General features: G+C 37.3%; 1 protein-coding gene across 1 annotated transcript in view; it reads left to right on the forward strand.

Moving 5' to 3' along the window:
* RAP2A (RAP2A, member of RAS oncogene family) overlaps positions 1-9,081 on the forward strand; it is a 73,725-nt gene extending 64,644 nt beyond the window's left edge. The window contains exon 2 of the mRNA XM_007957338.2: positions 8,844-9,081. Within this exon, the coding sequence (XP_007955529.1) occupies positions 8,844-9,081 (238 nt within the window). The remainder of the gene's footprint in view (positions 1-8,843) is intronic.
* The last annotated feature ends 10,428 nt before the right edge of the window (positions 9,082-19,509 follow it).

Genomic DNA, 19,509 nt, shown 5'->3' on the forward strand with positions numbered 1-19,509 from the left:
GACGGCCTCTTCCTTCTTCCTAGTCTGTCTGTCTTTAACACTAAGAACTGACAAAAAGTACCAGATGAGTTGCTTTGAGGTTTGAGTTTGCAATCACTAGAGGTATTTAAACATAGGCTGCATAACCAGTTGGTAAGGTGGTTAATAGAAGTGATTGAAGAAACAGCTATTTTGACATTTTGCTTGTGATTTTTGGTAAAGGAGATTTTTGACATTAAGTAGAAATTTGAACAGGGGAATTCAAAGTCTTTCTGATTCTAAAATCAAAGAGAAGTCTATTTCATTTTGCTTATGAAAAAGTGACTAAGTGGACAACAGCATGGTAAAACGTCATGTGTTTTTAAAACACCTAAAAACATATGGTGTTTTTTTGATATACTATAGCACTCAACCAAAAAACCAAACTCACTGCCATCGAGTTGATTCCGACTCATGGCAACCCCTCCTTGGGTTTCCGAGGTGGTATCACTAAGGAAGTAGATTGCCCAACTTTCCTTCTGAGGAGTGGCAGGTGGGTTTGAATCGCCAGCCTTCTATTTAGTAGTCAAGTGCCTTAGGCACTATGCCACTAGAGCTCTTTACTATATTACTAGCACCCTCAAAAGGAAAATTGAAACAGCTGACAGTGGTACAAATTGGTGAATAAATGAAGGAAAGAAGGAATTTATTCTGGACTAGCCACAATATGAAACTATAACATACACATTCACAGTGTTTGGGATCACAGAGTAGTATTCCTTAGCAGTGATTTCTAAGTCCTATTGAACATCAGAATTAGAGCTTAAAAATTGTATGTATATATACATTACACACATACATATATAACTGTATACTACATACACTCTTGGTTCCTGAACCCTAAGATTCAGTAGCTCTGGAGTAAGGTCTGGGAGTCAGTATACAAGTGTGCATCACTTAATGTCTGTTTGGGCAATGTCTGACCACGTATGTGTCCATGGTCACATAAGATTTTTTGTTTGTTTGTTTTTAAAGAGAAAACATCTCTCCTTTTGTTTATAATTTCCCCCTATTGGTTTTAAAGACCCCAACCCAGACTCTTGTTCAGAAGGAAGACTGGGCAATCTACTTCCATAGAGATACTTTCTCAGAAACCCTGAGGGGGTCGCTATGAGTCGGAGTCTACTCGATGGCAGTGAGTTTGGTTGTTTTTTTTTTCCAACCCAGACTCTTGCAGCACTGGATCACAGGTGGAGAATAGGCAGGCAAGGCAGAGGACAGGGCTCGGGTGCAGCCTGTCCAGACTTTGTCCATAGGGCAGGTGAGTGGTGAGAGTGGCAGTGGCTGTAGGGCCTGGGTGCTCCTGCTACTCAGGCAGGCAGAACAGCAAGCAGAGCTGAGCACGCTCTGCTCCCTCCCTGGTTGCTTCCTCTTGCTTTGCTCCTGCCACCACCCTCTCAGCCTCTTCTGCCACCATCCATTCTTCCAAATTCCATCACCAGCAGCAGCAGCAATGACCAGAAGTGAGCTTTCCATAATGTTTAATATGGTGTTCATATAACATCCAAATCACATAACGTCCTATTTCACTGAACATATTGTTGATGTTGAGTAGCACATACCTGTGTATATGTAAATACACACACACATATATACACATACACAAACATACATATATATAAAATAAAAATATATTTTATATATGTATATGTGTGTGTGTATATACATATATATATTTAATTCTCAAATTGTTCTGAGAGTCAGCTACCAGACACTACCAGAATGAAATATACATAAAATATACATGTACCTAAGGAGCTCTGGTAGCATAGTGCCTAAGGCACTTGACTGCTCACCAGAAGGCTGGCAGTTCAAACCCACCAGCCACTCCTCGGAAGGAAGGTTGGGCAATCCTGCTTCCGTAGTGATACTGCCTCGGAAACCCAAGGAGGGGTCGCTATGAGTCGGGGCCGACTCGACGGCAAACAACAACAACAACAATAACAACAAGCTCTGGTAATGTAGTGGGTAAGGCATTTGGCTGCTAACCAGAAGGTCAGTGGTTCATACCTACCACCTGCTCGGCAGAAAGAATATAGGGCAATCTACTTCTGTAAAGATTTATAGCCTAGGAAACCCAATGAGAATCACTATAAGCTGGAATTGACTTGGTGGCAGTGAGTTTGGTTTTTCAGAATACAAATACCTACACATACATGTTAGGGAAATTATGAGAAAAGTAGAAAGCAAAGCCCATCAATATTCTTCAATCAAGTGATACTAAAGCCACTATTTTTGATGTTTAAGTTGGTATATTAAGTAGAGCTGTTTTAAAGGATGCTTTATTAATACACTATGTAATTATGCTCACAAGTACAATGAACAGTATGAAAATTCATGTTAGAACACATGTGTTTGTTCACAGACTATAAACAAAAGAAAATGGAGCTACATCAGGCACTATGTGGCCCTGGTCGTGCTCCTAAATGAAATGTCAAGGAGGATATGGTAAAATTTACAGTAAACCTGCAGATCCTTAAGGTGTAGACAAGCAAGTCTCCTATTCATATTCAGGTTAATAATAATACATAAATTGAAATATTTTTAGAATTTTGGATCTTTGTATCGCCAAATGATGTACTTAGAAAAGGGGAAAAATGAAAACAACTCACAAAACTGTTCATAAAAACAGAACATTGATTTTTTTATGTGAATATGAAATTAACTGCCATAACTTATGAACTAAATGTCTAAACCAATGAACTAGTTGCTGTTAAGTTGATTCTGACTCACAGCAACCCTATAGGTCAGAGTAGAACTGGCCATAAGATTTCAAAGCCTGGAAATCTTTATGAAAGCAGACTGCCACATCTTCCTCCTGTGAAGTGGCTGGTAGGTTCGAACTGCTGACCTTCCAGCTAGCAGCTGAGCACTTAACCACTTGGGCCCCTAAGTGCTGAGCCTTCCTAAGTAATTTATTTGTCCTATTCATAAACCACATTTGGCATTTGTAGGCTACTTTTGCTGTATAAAATCTTAAGTTCTATTTAGCCTCATATGAATAGGTTTTCTATAATCCAAGATATTTGGTTGCTGGAGTTGCAGGAGGTTACATAGACTCTATAGCTCCGTTTGTTATTCCTTGAGCCACCAGGCCTGGTCCTGCCAGCTTTTGCACTACCTTATCCATATTCTGCCTGAATGCTCTTCCCTCAGATACTCTTACCTCCTTCAAGTCTTTGCTCAAATGTCATCTTCCCAATGAAACCAACTGTCTTAGTTTCCTAATGCTGCTGTAACAGAAATACCACAAGTGGGTGGCTTGAAAGAACAGAAATTTATTTTCTTACAGTTCAGGAGGCTGGAAGTCCAAATTCAGGGCACCAATTCTAGAGGAAGACACTTTCTGTCTTTTCTGGAGGAAGATCCTTGTCTTAACATCTCCAACCCAGGTGTTCATCTGTTCCTTGTGATCATTATGTGACATCTTCCTCCTGTTTATACTTGCTTGTCTCTGTGTCTGTTGCTGCTCCTTGTAACTCAAAAGTGATTAAGTTTAGGACACACCCTACACTGCTGGCTCCATTAACAAAAAAAAAATGCTGTTCCCAAATGAGGTCACATCCACAGGTGTAGCAGTTAGGATTCCAACACATATTTTGGAGGGACACAATTCAATCCATAACAACTACCCTGATTGTCTTACTTAAAATGGGACCAGTGTCCAACTTCCTGATAGACATTTTCCTGTTTCCATAACACTTAGCATCTTCTAATAAACCTGCTATTTACTTGTTTACTGATGTTTATTGTTGTTTATTGTTGATGTCTGTCTCTTACATGAGATCACTGTGAGGGTGGACATTTTTGTTTTGCTCACTGATCTATCTAAAGGCCTAGAACAATATCTAGCCAGATGACAAGCTCTTAGTAAATATCCATTAAATATTTAGCTAAATATATAAGTGATAGTTTGTCACTAGTTATTTTGAAGCATCAGGCCATTTTCAATATAATCTTTAGTACTCACATAGTTAAAACCATCCCAAATATTTGCATTGGAGCAGTATCATCAATGAAATGGAACTCCTTAGTTCTCGAGTTTGTCTTTGACTTCTGCCTGTTGAGTCAGAACAAGCTGTCAATAGCTCCTCCACTTGAGTTAAATATCTCTAATGCTCAGTGTGTTCCTCCCAGGAGACTTGATGAGGTTTTGCTGTATATTTTGCCATTATTCCTCATGTGTACTTTCATATCTATTATAAAAATCAGCCTGGTGGGTGTTGTACTTAGAACACTGCTAAGTGTTCAGCAATTACCCAGCAAATGATCTGTGATGATTGTGGTAGATGTGCATCATGTCTGTTCATATTTTTAGCTTCAGAACTAGGAAAAACTCACTGCCGTCGAGGCAAACCTGACTCAAAGCGACCCCTTCTTCGGTTTCCAAGGCGGTATCACTATGGAAATAGATTGTCCAACCTTCCTTCTGAGGAGTGGCTGGTGGATTTGAACCGCCAGCCTTCTGGTTAGCAGTCAGATGCCTTAGGCACTATGCTACCAGAGGTCCTGTTTTTCAGAACTAACAAGCACCTTTGAAATTACCTAGTCCAGTTCATCGTATAGTTTAAGAAACAGAGAAACCAAAAGATTCAGTTAATTTTCTAAATACACAGAATTACCTAGTGGCAATCTGGGATTGGAATTCTGGGGTCTTTTTTTTCTTTAACACTGTATTACTACAGACAACAGTTTCCTCTTGCCTTTCTCTATCCTGTCAACTCAGGACTTTGCTTATTCTCTTTTCTTTTGATTTGTCTTCCTTAAGGACTGTCCGGGTTTCTCCACATCTTATCCTACATATGGGATTCTATTCTGTCATCCCAACCCACAGCCTTGTTAGAATTCCCTTTCCAACAAGTATCAATTTTCTCTACCCACTGCCATCCAGTTGATTCCAACTCAGCACGCCCAATGGGTTTACGAGGCTGTAAATCTTTACGGAAGTAGATTGCCTCATCGTCCTTCCTTGGAGTGGCTGGTGGATTTGAACCACCAGCCTTCTGGTTAGCAGTCAAATGCCTTAGGCACTGTCCCACCAGAGCTCCTAATTTTCTCTTAAGTCCCCAACATTTTAAGAATATTTTTCTTTTTCCTCATCACATCATACTCTGCACTGGGGACTAGGGAAGGAATAGATTCATGTCTGGTGGCTGCTTTATTTAATCTCTCTCTCCATCTCTCTCTCCTGTCTTTCTCCCCCCCCACACACACACCCTTCCCCCACCCTGATTAGAGTTTACCCTTCCCCAAGAGTTCCTTTGCCTCCCAGGCTCAGTTTTTCCTGCTTCTTATCACCTAAATGGCTGCTCAACCCCATGTCTCACATCAGTGGATTCAGTAGGTAAAAGAAACCACCAATACCCTGCAGTTATCTAGTTCTTGATTTTTTTTTTTTCATTGTATTTTTTAAAAATATTATCTCCTTGTACTTTTATAGCAAGCTGGTGTTAAATAGAACAGGTATTCTTACTCCTTTTTGACTGACAAGGAAATAAAGGACAGATATGTAGAGTAAGTGTTTTGAAGTCTTGAAGCCTCTCAGTGGGAAGGCTGCAAGCCCAGCTTCCACATAGTAGTTCAGAATCTTTTCTGCTGTTCATACTTTCATATTAACAGAGAGACAAAATGTATCACTTTCTGGCATTCTGAAATGTTTATAATATTTTCCTGAACATTTTATTCAGCCTTTTAAAAATCTTCTGAGGATATTAGTCTGAATTTCCTTAGCATCTTTATTTCATTGAAAGACTACTGAAAATTCAGAGTTAGTGACATAATGAACAGCTCTCTGATTCTGACTAAAGGGCCATCTACACTGAAGATTGAACAATTATTAAATGCTGTCTCATGTGGATATATGTTGCTGTCTTCTGTTGTCCTTTTGAACCAGACTAATAGTAATATTTACTCATATTTTTCAAAAAGTGGATCATACAACTGTTAATGATTTGATTTTTGCAATATTTTAGAAAATCCATATGTTGTGATAGAGCCTGTAGTTTTAAACTTTAAAATTGTAAGAAATTTTTATTCTTCAAATATAGAACATGTTGTAATACTATATTTAAACTAAAAAATAGTTCTTAAAATATTTATTTCCTAATAAAAGAAAGGGAGCTCTGGTAGCATAGTGGCTAAGGCACTTGACTGCTAACCAGAAGGCTGGCGGTTCAAACCCACCAGCCACTCCTCGGAAGGAAGGTTGGGCAATCCTACTTCCGTAGTGATACTGCCTCAGAAACCTAAGGACGGGTCGCTATGAGTCGGGTTTGACTCGACGGCACTTATCAACAACAACAATAAAAGAAAATAATATCTTAACCCTGTCCTGTTTATGATTATTGTAACTAGAGATTCAAATTAGTTTTTAACTTAATTCAACCAATAAGTTTTCCTTAATTGTATTAATGTTTATAAGGTACTTCACTGAAAGAGCATTTTAAAGTGCACTGTGATGTCTGTATTCTCGTAAGAAAAATTAAATGCTATTATATCTTTGTAAGTAAGACAAAAACTGTCATCCTGACTTCTGTGTGAAGTAGCTGATACATGGTGTTCTGTAGTGCCGCTTCATTGACACTGCCATTTGCCCTCCCAGAGGACAAGGAGCAAAAATAATCGTATGTAACCCTGTGGCATGGTGCTTAAGGCATTTGACTGCTAACCAGAAGGTGGGAGGTTCAAATCCACCAGTCGCTCTGCAGAAGGAAAAAGGGACAATTTACTTCCATAAAGATTTACTGCCTCAGAAACCCAGTAGGGGTTGATATGAGTCAGAATCAACTCGGTGGCAGTGAATTTGAGTTTTTTTGGAAGAGTCCTATTATTGTTAGGTGATGTTTAGTTTGTGACTCATGACAACCCCATATGACAGATTAGAATTGCCCTCATAATTTCCTAGGCCTGTAATCATTATGGGAACATATCACCAAGGAGCAGATTGCCAGGGAGCAGAATTACCAGATCTGTCTCTTTGTGGAATCACTGGTGTGTTCAAACCACCATTCATTTCATTAACAGCTAAGCATTTAACCTTTGCACCACCAGGACTCCTTTAAGAGTCCTACAAGATGTAAAAAACCTGGCATCATATGTTCAGAGATGTCAGTGTGATCTGAGGCCAGAGAGTTAAGGTACAGTTGATGCACAGTAAATTCATGTGAAGTTCTTTGATGTAAATTGGAGTTGTCCAAATCCAGTCCCTGTAGAATGGAAATATTCACAAGGAGATTTACCCCTTTATATAGCTTTCTTCATTCAGTTTTCATTTGTTTTAATGTTTAAGATTTTTGAATGGTACATTGCCTGAAGTGTATACCATCTTATTGAGAATATTACTCAGTCTGATCTAGTGCCAAAAAAAAAAAAAAAATGTGAGACTCTGTTGGAAATATAGTTTACCTTACAAGTTTGGGTTAGTGGAGAGAACCATCTGGGCAGGATTATAAAATTGTGCAAATATTGTCAGAAACATTCTACCTTGCCTATTATTCAATTTCTTGAATGATAAAAACTCTGACTCTTGCCTCAGTAAAGCCTTGACTGTATGGTTCTCTCTTCTAACTGATTAGCTGTGTCATTTGTTATTACTTGGATACAGTTTTGCTGTTTACTTTCTTTATAGCCGAAAGATGCATTCTGCTTAAAGGGGGATATAAAAGGACATATTTATACAAAATCACAAAAACCTTTTAAAATAACATTGAAACTAAAAATTACAGCCTTAGAATATATTAGTCGTATTTTTTAGAACAAATATAAACAAGAATATTAAATAAACATGCAAAACAGTCCCATGTATTTTCACTCCGTGATCATCTACCATACCGTGTGCCAATGGAGTAACCATTATAGAGAGAATCATCTCTAGATACAAAATAATTCAGGACATTTTTCTTTGTTCTTTTCTTAATCATTTATTGGCATAATTAGGTAAGCTTTTGCCAACCATGTTATTACATGGTTATACTTATTACAGCTAGGAAGAAAAAGAAGAGATAACATCAAACAGAGCTAATGATTGAAATATTTAAATCTTGTCAGGCTGAAAAGAGCCATATTGTTTCTCTCTCAACTGGCTAATGTATAGCAGTTTTATAAAGGAATAGAATATAGCTATAATTGATGATTTCCCATCCTAATGATTTCTAGTAGCTTTTTCCTTATTTAGGAACTATTAGAACATGATTAGTTTTGCATACTTCTAGAGTATGGGAAAATTATGAGTTGCTTATTTATTCAGTAGAACTATTACCTGATCCACTGTTAAACTTTGAGTTGTGTCTCTTCGAATGAAAAAAAAAAGTCTAGTTAATCTCCTAGGATTTATTCTCAGATTCCTAGAATTTTCCAGGTGTCTCTAGAAAAGAATATATTTTAAGAATGTTTGATTAATTAATTAAAAATATTTAGAAAAATCCTTTAATTACTCACTATGAAAGCTGCAGTGCCCTTGGGTGATATAAACTATTAATGCTCTAGGCCACTAACTGAGAGGCTAGCAATTCAAGTCCTCCCATAGGCAGCTTGGAAGAAAGGCCTGGCAATCTACTTCCAAAAAATTCAGCCATTGCAAACCCTGTGGAGCTCAGTTCTCCTGTGATATACATGACATGGCCATGAGTCAGACTCGACTCAACAGCAACTGTTTTCTTTTAATATATAAAAGCAGCTTCTAAATACCTTTAGGTAGATGGCAAGACAATTGGAGCTACTCACAAGGATATTTATTGTGGAATATAGTGAAAAAAATAAAATATTTTACCTTTTCAGCCTTGCACTGACTTCTACCATATATGTGTGTTTTGTTTAATCTCTCCTAGGTATGAGAAAGTGCCAGTCATCTTGGTTGGAAACAAAGTGGACCTGGAAAGTGAGAGAGAAGTATCATCCAATGAAGGCAGAGCCCTTGCTGAAGAGTGGGGCTGCCCCTTTATGGAGACTTCCGCTAAGAGTAAAACAATGGTGGACGAACTCTTTGCAGAAATTGTGAGGCAAATGAACTATGCTGCACAGCCTGACAAAGATGATCCATGCTGTTCTGCATGTAACATCCAATAGCATTGAAATATGGCTATCTTGGATGGATTGGCCCAATGTTGTAGGCGATACGAACTCGTCTACTCTTCTGTGGAGTTTGCAGGATGCGTGATATGAATCTACAGTGAAATACCACCCCTTATTCAGAATTGAGCAGAGATTGTTCATTGATATCTCTGAGTAACATTTGGGTTCAGTCACTACAGTTTTCACCATTGTGCTCAGTCTCCTTTATGCACCTGCAACTTTAAAGCATAGCCAAGTGATCTACAGGGTGATCTCATTTGAAGGCTATGATGGTATTGCCGATGAGTTGACAGAAGCAACTATTGCATACGTTAAAAATAATCTTGAGGGAGAACCGGAAGAATTCCTATGACCATTGACAATTAAAATATTTTATCTTCTTTAAAAAAATAATAAGGAGAAATATTTTCCTACGTGAGTACTGAATTTCAGGAATTGGGATAGTGCTTCTAGCCCAGGTATTCCGTCAAGTAAGATAATGACAGCTAACCTGCCAACAGCATTACAGGGAGAGATTCTATGCTCAGCTGACATATTTCTGTTTTTCAAAAATGATGCTTAATTGTAAATGTTATCCTAATTTGTGATACAGAACTAACTCCTGCATCGCAATGCTTGTTAGAGAAAAAAATCAGAACAGGTTGTGTAAAACTACAGTCTGGCTTTAGAATGTTAAATCACCTGCTTTACCACAGAAAATGGAGGCTCTCAAAGGGTTTGATGAAAATCAGAACCCCACACCCATCCTCTGTTAACCAAGCAGGGAATGTCTTTATTTCTTGCTGAACAAGAAGGAAGCAACAGTGATGGAAAGAAATTGCCTAGCCTTACTAACCAGAAGCATTTGAGTAGATTAAGTAGTACCATCGTGTAGGGAAAATGAAGCCATGTTGCATCCAGATGTTCCCATTTGCAGAAACCTCACAGGACAGTATAGATATCTTGCATTTTTATGTTTGTTAAAGCAGCAAATTCCTTCTTGCCTTTAAGGGCTATGGTTGTGGTATGATCCTTGGCTAACCTGCTTTCAAAATCAAGTTTGCTATAGCAGAGCTTCAATACAGGCATTTTAAAAATTGAATAACCATGTGAAATAATTTGAGTTTAAAAGTAGAACATAAATTATAGAGTGGAAGGTAAGGGACAAAAAGCCTTTTAACTTTAATTTTCCTGGAGAATTATATAAAGGTTTTCTTATAACAATTTTGCCCTGATTACTGAAGTGGCAAGTAAAGCTAGAGTGAATATTTTGTTTTGAAAAGGTGCTCAAGCTCTGACATTTTTGATTTTCTTAGCCGTGAAGTATTTATCATTTGCATGACTAATGGCACAGGAAATAACTATTCATAAGTTTTACAATCAAGTGTAGAGGGGTTTTCAGCTAACTTCAAAAATGCTGAATAGATTATCTTGAGCTGGACCTCTGGAGATAAATTTGGCCTTCAGAACTGCAATGTCACTGAGCCTGCATCTCCATACCACCCCACATTTTATTGGTTTCACAGTCTTGTGCAAATAACCTCTGGTCTTCTGTATGTAACAGAGAGAAGAGTGTATGTTTATGTGTGCATGTGTGTTCATTGTTGCTAAGAATTTGGCACAAGTCAGAGATAATTGCTTCTACTGAAAATCTGTACTGCAGAATATAGTGCATCAAAAACATTCTTTTAAGTTATTTAAGTATTTTTTTATACATTATTGCAATCATTTGTAGCTGCCTAAGTGTTTAGTAGTTGGCATTAAACTTAGAGGACAGAAAAAAGTTTGGTAGCTCATACTTTCCATGGATGTTAAAAATGGAAGCGATAAGTAGGTAGAACCAGGACGTGGTTGTCAAAAATCTTTGAGTATTTACATTCTTCAGTATAGTTTAGGAAGCACCTCATTTATAGGTCAAAATGTTGTAATCGATTTTATTGAAACAAATTTCCCTTTGTAAAAGTTGACTTGACTCAAACATAGAGAAGTCAGAGATTCAAGAAGTATGATTTATCAGTTGAAGAAGAAATACTTGTTAGTGAATTGGTTGTATTTTGAAGCAGTTAATTTCTCAGAATGATAATATTTCTTAGAATTCCATACTTCCTAGCAATTTATAACAACTAAGATTGCACATTATAATCATCTATAAAGATTCTACAGTTTTACATTATGGGTTGCTATGTTGTTGTTAGGTGCCGTTGAATTGTTTCCGACTCATAGCGACCCCATATACAATAGAACGAAACACTTTCCGGTAATGTGCCATCCCCCCGATTGTTGCTGTGTTTGAACCTATTCTTTCAGCCACTATTTCAGTCCATCTCGTTGAGGGTCTTCCTCTTTTACACTGACACTGTTTTACCAAGCATGATGTCATTTCAGGGACTGGTCCCTCCTGATACATGTCCAAAGTACGTGAGATGAACCCTCGCCATCCTCCTCTTTAAGGAACATTCTGGCTGTGCTTCTTCCAAGACAGATTTGTCCATTCTTCTGGCAGTCCGCAGTGTATTCAATATTCTTCGCCACCACCATAATTCAAAGACATCAGTCCTTCTTCGGTCTTCCTTATTCATTGTCCAGCTTTCACATGCATATGAGGTGACTAAAAATACCCTGATGGTGCATCTTAGTCCTCAAAGTGACATCTTTCTTTTTTTATAACAGTTTTGAAGAGGTCTTTTGCAGCAGATTTGCCCAGTGCAATACAATGTCTGATTTCTTGACTACTGCTTCCGTGGGCATTGATTGTGGATCCAAGTAAAATGTAACGCTTGACAACTTTAATATTTTCTCCATTTATCATGATTTTGTTTATTGAGTTGCTATATAGACATTAAAATAAGTTCAACAATAGGAAAGTATGGCAAAATGTAAGGTAGAAAAGATTGTCTAAAATTTTAACTTTTAGTTAAAAATATGTATATCAGAACAATAAGGTGGATTTATACTGCAGAAATGCTAATAAGAACTGATTTGACCACCTGGTCAGTGTTTGCACACAGCTCTGCATATTTTGTGACAAAGCATCACAAAGCATTCGAACAGTGTAAATCCTCTTGTGCTTTATAACTCAGCTTGAATGAATGAGATGTGTTTGTTGAGATGTTAGGAAAAAGCATAAGAACAGGAAGATTAAATTTGTTGGCACATGAAATAATAGTGCCTACAGAGGAAAGTTAGTGACCTCTCGTCACTATTTATTTTATGCCCTGATCAGACTAGCAACTATGTAAGTGGAAGTTTTTCTAACATGCCTTAAAAACATTATGGTTTGATCCAAAGACCCACTTTTTCTTTAGCTGTTGTGAAAAAGTTCTGTTTTGTTTTTGCTTTTGTTCTGTTTTTAGTTTTATATAAAGGCAACATTTTTTTTTAAATCTTTTTCCCTTTAATGTGGAAGCCTTGTCTTTTAAGCTGTGATAGTGATGGGAATTAATGCCTCTCAATTATGTTCAACTTATGTAAAACAAGCCAGCATCTGATCAAAAGTGTTACATAAAATCTTTCTTAAACTATTGAAAGGTGCTTTGATGACTTTCTCCTTTCATATGTAGAATTAGAAACGAACTTTTCACTCCATTTACTACAGTTGCCATCACTTTTCTGTGGTAAAACTACTGATACTTGCTTTTCTGTATGAAGAAATGTTGCCTAACTATGTCTGCTTGATTTCAAGGATTTTCTAGTGTGAATGTTGTCTGTGTATGTGTAAATATGAAAGTGTTTTGTTCATTGATGTTGGCTTTTTGTTTTCTTTTGAGTTTTTGTTACTATTAGTCCTGTGTTAGCAGTGGGTAAGCTTTAATTGTCTCCTTAGCCAATCAAATGTTAAAACGGTGGGGGTCTTGTTTTAATTTTTAAGTGTCATTGTGCATCTGTTAAATCTTGATCAGGGTTTCAAGAATGACTGCAGTAGGTTTTGGAAACAGACTTATCATTATTGATTTGGGGTTTCCCAGAGATAAATACAGTTCACAGTTAATTGTTGAGCTCTAATACAACTGACCATTTAAAATTAAACAACAGCTTATTGTTTTATAACAATGTCAGTTGTTAAACCTTGACATTTCAATTAAAACATGAATTTTAGTTATAACTCGATACAAATTCAACAGTTGTATTTGGAGTTAAATTATTTTAACAAATAAATTTATTTAATGAAACTCCCTCTGGATTTTTGTTTTGTTTTGTTTTGTACCCTTTCATGAGTGAAATGTGTTTAATGTATACAAAAACAACCCCAGACTGCTATAGAATGAATTCAGTATTTTTTATACAGAAATCTTAAAGCTGAATTAAGTTGAGAATTCACCATATAAAAAGAGATTAGAAGATTATTTTTTATATCTTTTAAAAATAAAAATAACATGAGAAAGACTTTAAAATCTTTAATAATAAATATAAACTTATCTCTATAAATGGTGTTTTATGTTTGATGATGGCTAGCTAATTCAGAATTGAGATGCTAATATTAACAGAGTTGTTCTAGATAATTAACATTAATTAGCAGTTGCTTTATGGTTCTGCCAATATCTCTAAAATGTATCATTGTCCTTCTTGTGATGGCTTGGGGCTGCCTTTTTGTTTTCAAGTCATGTGGATCTTAAGGTGCCAGAAGCTGGAGGTTGCAGCTCTGTAGGACTGTAGAGACTGCTTGTTCTATATGGGGCCCAGTGAATGTTGACAAATGCCGTTAATTGTACACAGCCTTCAGCTGCTCTGATAACTGAGCCCATTCATTCCGGAAGCCAATTTAAATTATGCCTTTTGGTTATGTTGCCTGCAGACTCTGTTGAATTCCCCTGGCAACATTCCACCAGTTTGGAAGCTTCATTGTTTTAGAATATAAGAATAATTTGAATGAATATAACAGAGGCACTGTAGACAGAATCTCAAATATTTAAAGAAAAATATGCCTATATTTGAGTGCAATAAAAATCTGCTGGTTAGCTTCATAATCTCATCTGAAATATTGTTAAAATATTTAAACCTGAAAAATTCTAACTTCTATTGGGAGAATTTTCTGTGGCTAAAAAAATAGTATTTTGAAATATCTTAAGTTGTACTATTTAGTAACTCTAGATTTCCATTAATGAAAATATAAATAGCAGAAGTAATAAGGTACCATTCAGTTTGGAACCAAGCAAAAGTAAAATAAACTCCGGGACCTAGGAAGCAGAGAAAATTGTCACAAACTCTGTAAAAAGGCTACTTGTTTTTAATATAAAATGTCGAGGTTGCCATATAAATACCTATAAAACAGTGGCACCACATTTATTAAATGGATAACTTAAAATAATTTTAAATTTTTCAACCTTAATTAAATAGTTTTTGTTCTTTTTTAAGACTTGACATATTGGGTTTTAAGAAATGCTCCTTTTCTATATATGGTGACATTCATTTATTTCCATATTTTCTTAGAATAGTGGTCTTTATGTTATCTCCTGAGGATTACTACTGCCTTCTCAGACATTCTCGCTGGAGGAAAGGCAGAGGACTACCTACTTGAAGTAGTAAATATAAAGACCTAGTTAGTACGTATGGAGTAAGAAAAAAGAACCTGAAGGAAGGATACTTGTTTTGGTTTATGGGAACTTTTTACCTATCTCAGAGACTCTGAAGTAATGTTGTTGTTATGTACCCTCAAGTCGGACCCAACTCATAGCGACCCCTTCTTGGGTTTCCGAGGCGGTATCACTATGGAAGTAGATTGCCCAGCCTTCCTTCCGAGGAGTGGCTGGCAGGTTTGAACCACCAGCCTTCTGGTTAGCAGTTCAGTGCCTTGGGCACTATGCTACCAGAGCTCTGTGAAGTACTAGAGAGTGCATTGTTTTATCATAGCTATAATTTTACACTGACAGTGTATTCATCAGAAATACAAAGAAGAAAGCAAAACTTCATCCCAATTTCTGTATCCTTAAAACAATCGTAATAACATTTTATGTAAATTATTTCAAACATCTGTGCATATTTACATATGCAGATATATATACACAAATAGGTAGAAGGAAAAAAACTGCAATTTTACTTATGAGAAACTATGGTTCTGAGTACTAAAAACGACTCACCCAAGGTCACATGCCTAATAAAAGTGGCAGAGTTGAGGTGTACAGCCAAGCTTCTAACGTTCATTTTTCCCTCATTTTTAATGTTTTCCTTCAAATGATAGCCACTAATGCAAAGTTTTTTCAGTTATTATTTATTGAGGGATTCTCCTACATCTGGCACTATGCAGCAGTACAGAGATGATGACACATAAACCCTGAATTCAAGGACATCCTTGGCTCTGCTTTTCCTTTTTTCTCTCAAGATAGATAAAAACAGCAAAAAATAATCCAGTTTGTACCTATCCTATTTTTACATGGCCTTTATGCCAGCACCCTGGCTGAGACAAAGTCAACACAACCCACAGAGCCTGCTGCTACCTCCATTCTGGACAGCTCTACCAGCCTGAGTTACTCCATCTTGGGAACTTGAGGGGATGTGTAGCAGTACAGGATGACTCCAGGTCTCTGCTCTTACAGGATGTGTCTACTTCCTAAGGAAGAGTCAAGCTAACAATAGGATCCATGCGGGGCCAACTCTTAGAAGGTGGGAAGTGGAGCTGCTCAGCCAGTTTGGGGACAGAGCAAAGCTGAGGAAGGCATGAAGCAGGGTGATCCTAAAGAATAAATGCTGCATCCACACCTGTAGTTTTTCAGATTTTTTGTGAGATCTTTAGTTAGAAACATCAAGGCTCAGAAACATGGCATGAATGATTCATATATAAAGCGCAAGTTGCGGTGGAGTTGACTTTGACTCATGGCAACCTCGTGTGGGAGTAGAACTGTGCTTATAGGATTTTTAATGGCTGATTTTTCAGAAGTAGATTGTCAGGCCTTTCCTCTGAGGCACTTCTGGTTGAAGTCAAATCTCCAACCTTTTGTTTAGCAACTAAGGTCATTAACCATTTGCACCACACAGGGATGCTCATTCATATATATTTAGAGCATTTTAAATACACTTCCTCCTCACTTAACTATCTTGTTAGCCAACGTTCTGCATTTATGACAACTTCGGAAACAATTCTCAGGCGACACCTGCAGTGATCTGGGCCCCATCTGGAGCTGTGGCTGGGCCCAGGGCACCCTCACAGGCCACTCAAAGTGATATCCTGGAGGGTCCAGTGACGATTGAGCCACACAAGGGACAATAGCTGATAAACCACAGGACACCTCTCATTCATGCATGACATCTCAATTCATCCACAGAGGACACAGGGTGATAGCAATATAACACAAGGTTGCAGCCAGTTGGGAATGCAAGTGAGGGCCTGAAGGTGCCAGGGAGGTCGGTAGGGGGAGGTGGGAGTGGATGGATTGGGAAAGGGGCTGTAAGAGGTCAGAGCAGATAGAGGATAAGCAAGGTCCCCACCCAGGACCAGGAGAAGTGGGTGGCAATTTTTATCACCACTACCCCTAACCCCCCCAGGCTCTTTGCTGGTGAGGAAGGCATGATGAGGAAGAGACCAACTATACCATGCACATCCTGAGATGCCAGGGTGACTGATAGGCAATTAGTGACCAGAGGGACACCAGCACCAAAGACAGGATGCACCCGACTCTTGCGTTATTAGGTCAGTTTTGCGTAACGACCTGGTCTTTGGAATCTAACCATGTCAATAAGTGAGTGAGTGTAAATCATTGTTTACTGGGGAACTACCAACTCCAAAATATGTATTATTAGTAGAAGGACAATATAACTACTGTGAGAAGATTCACAGAATCTGAAAGACAAGAAATGGAAAAGTGTGACCAGAAGGATGACGAGCTTAATTTACTTAATCCTTTGTTAATCACATCTCCATGGTAAGAAAGTGAGAGTTATGATGTAGAATGTGTGAATCCAGGTTCCAGAGGAAGATTAGCTAACAGAATGTTCCAGTAAATATTTCTTAGGTTGAGTGTTACTCTAAGGTATTGCACAGAGGTCTTACACCGAAGATGTTTGGCAGAAAATGACTCAAGTAAGTTTGAGAAACTCCGCATATTGTGTTTTCACAAATAGCATCCATACAAAAATAACGTGTATAGCACTTATGCGAAACTAACTCAAGAGAGGTGGCGTAGTTTGCAAAAACAATATGTGTATTATTTATGTAAAAATACAGTAATACTTCTCTCTTGGAATTCACAATATACATTAGCCTTGAAAGTCTCAGAGAAATTCTGCTGATGTTTCCAAAACTAACCTCACCCCAGGACACATCATATTGTACCTATTAGGTCACTAAACCAAAATTCGAGTTGAATCTGACTCATAGCAACCCCTCCTTGGATTTCTGAGTCTGTGTCACTACGGAAGTACATCGCCCAACCTGCCTTCCGAGGAGTGGCTGATGGGTTTGAACCACCAGCCTTCTGGTTAGCAGTCAAATGCCTTAGGCACTATGCCACCAGAGGTGTTGGTATTAGATACTTGGCTTGCAAACACAGCTGTGGAATCTTTCCAGGTGAGATGGGGGCCAGCATCAGTTCTGAGAGAATTATTCTTGCTTCTCTAGGAGAGAGAGAGTGTGTGTGTGAGAGAGGAGACAATGTGGGAGAAAGATGAGGTAGTTTGCTTCCATAAAGCAGCTGGGGAAAAATGAAAAGTTACATACAAAGGGCAACCAATAAGACTAAGCTCTGATTTCTTGGCAGAAACCCTGCAGGTGAGAAGGCAAAAACTTGCCAACAAAGATTTATATAGCCAGCAAAATTGTCCCTCAAAGAGCATGGTGGCATTAGGACATTTCCAGATAAACAAAAATTAAGGGAATTTGTAAAAACCAGACCAGCCTTACAAGAAATGCTAAAGGGAGTCCTTCAGACAGAGAACCAACAACAGCAGACAACAACCTGTGATTAACACACATGACAACATAACCCAGAAACCAACCCAGATAAAAACTAAAAGTTACAAGACTAACCAGGGTACAAGAGACATCAAATTGTAAATGAGGGGAACCAGAAAGCAAAAAGAGGGAATATTGTAAAGAACTTCCCAATGGAGAGGAAGTCAAGACAATTTTGAGATACAATGGACTGTTTTAAACTTGGGAAGAAAATAACAGTAGCCTCAAAGAATATTAATACACCTCATTTAAGAAAAAAAAAAAAAAGTAGTAATACCAAAACAATAGCAACAAAGAAAGTGCTTTTAAAAATCATTAAAATGAGCTCAACACAGAAATTATATGGAACAAAGAAATCAACAATACCATAAAAAACACATAACAAAATAACAGCAATAAATTCATACTTGTCAATAATTACACTGAATGTAAATGGAATAAATGTACCCAATCAAGAGACAGAGTTGCAGAATGCATAAGAAAATGTGACCCATCAATATACTGTCTATAAGACACATACTTTAGACATAAAGACAAAAATAGATTAAAAATCAAAACTTGGAAAAAAATAAGCAAATGGCAATCAAAAAATGCAGGAGTGGTGAAACTAATATCTTGATAAAATAGACTTTAAGACAAAAACCACCATAGAAAACAAGGAAGGACATTATATAATGGGTTAAAGTCTCAATAGAACAAGAGGACATAACCACAGTAAATGTCTATGCACACAATGAAAGAGCCCCAAAATACATTAACTTTAACAGAATTGGAAAGAGAAGTAGACCACTCCACAATAATAGTAGGAGACTTTAATACACTACTTTTAATGAAGGCTATAACTAGAAAGAAACTCAACAAAGATAAAGAGGAACCAAACAGTGCAATCAAACAACTTGACCATGATATAGATAGATAGAGAGAACTTCACCCAACAACAGCACAATATATATTCTATTCCAGCACACAGGGAACATTCTCCAGGACAGATCATATGTTAGGCCACAAAGCAAACCTCAAAAATTTAAAAATATTGAAATACTGCAAAGCATCTTCTTAGATCAAATTACTATAAAATGAGAAATCAACAATAGGAAGATCAAGATAAAGAATGGAAACTGAATACACTCTCCTTAAAACCTACTGGGTAATAGAAGAATAAAGAATTGAAATGCAAAAGTTCCATGAACCAAGTGAAAATGAAAGCATAACATATTAAAATGTTTGTGATGCAGCAAAAGCAGTGCTCAGAGGACAATTTATAGCAATAAAAGCACACAACAGAAAAGAGCCAAAACCAACACCTTAGCAGATCATTGCCAACATTAGAAAAAGAGTAGCAAAATAAAAAAACCTACAGCCACCAGAAGAAAAGTAAAGTATTCAAGCAAAAATAAATAAAACAGAAAACAGAAAGACAGTAGAAAGAGTCAACAAGACTAGAAGTTGGTTGGAAAGTTTGATAAAATTGACAAACCACTGGCAAACTGAACAAAGGAAAATATGAAATTAACATGAATAAGAAATGAAATGGATGCCATCACAACAGAACCAACTGAAAT

This window comes from Orycteropus afer, unplaced genomic scaffold, assembly GCF_000298275.1.
Source record: "Orycteropus afer afer isolate SDZICR_OR568_19922 unplaced genomic scaffold, OryAfe1.0 scaffold00730, whole genome shotgun sequence".
Taxonomy (NCBI): Eukaryota; Metazoa; Chordata; class Mammalia; order Tubulidentata; family Orycteropodidae; genus Orycteropus; species Orycteropus afer.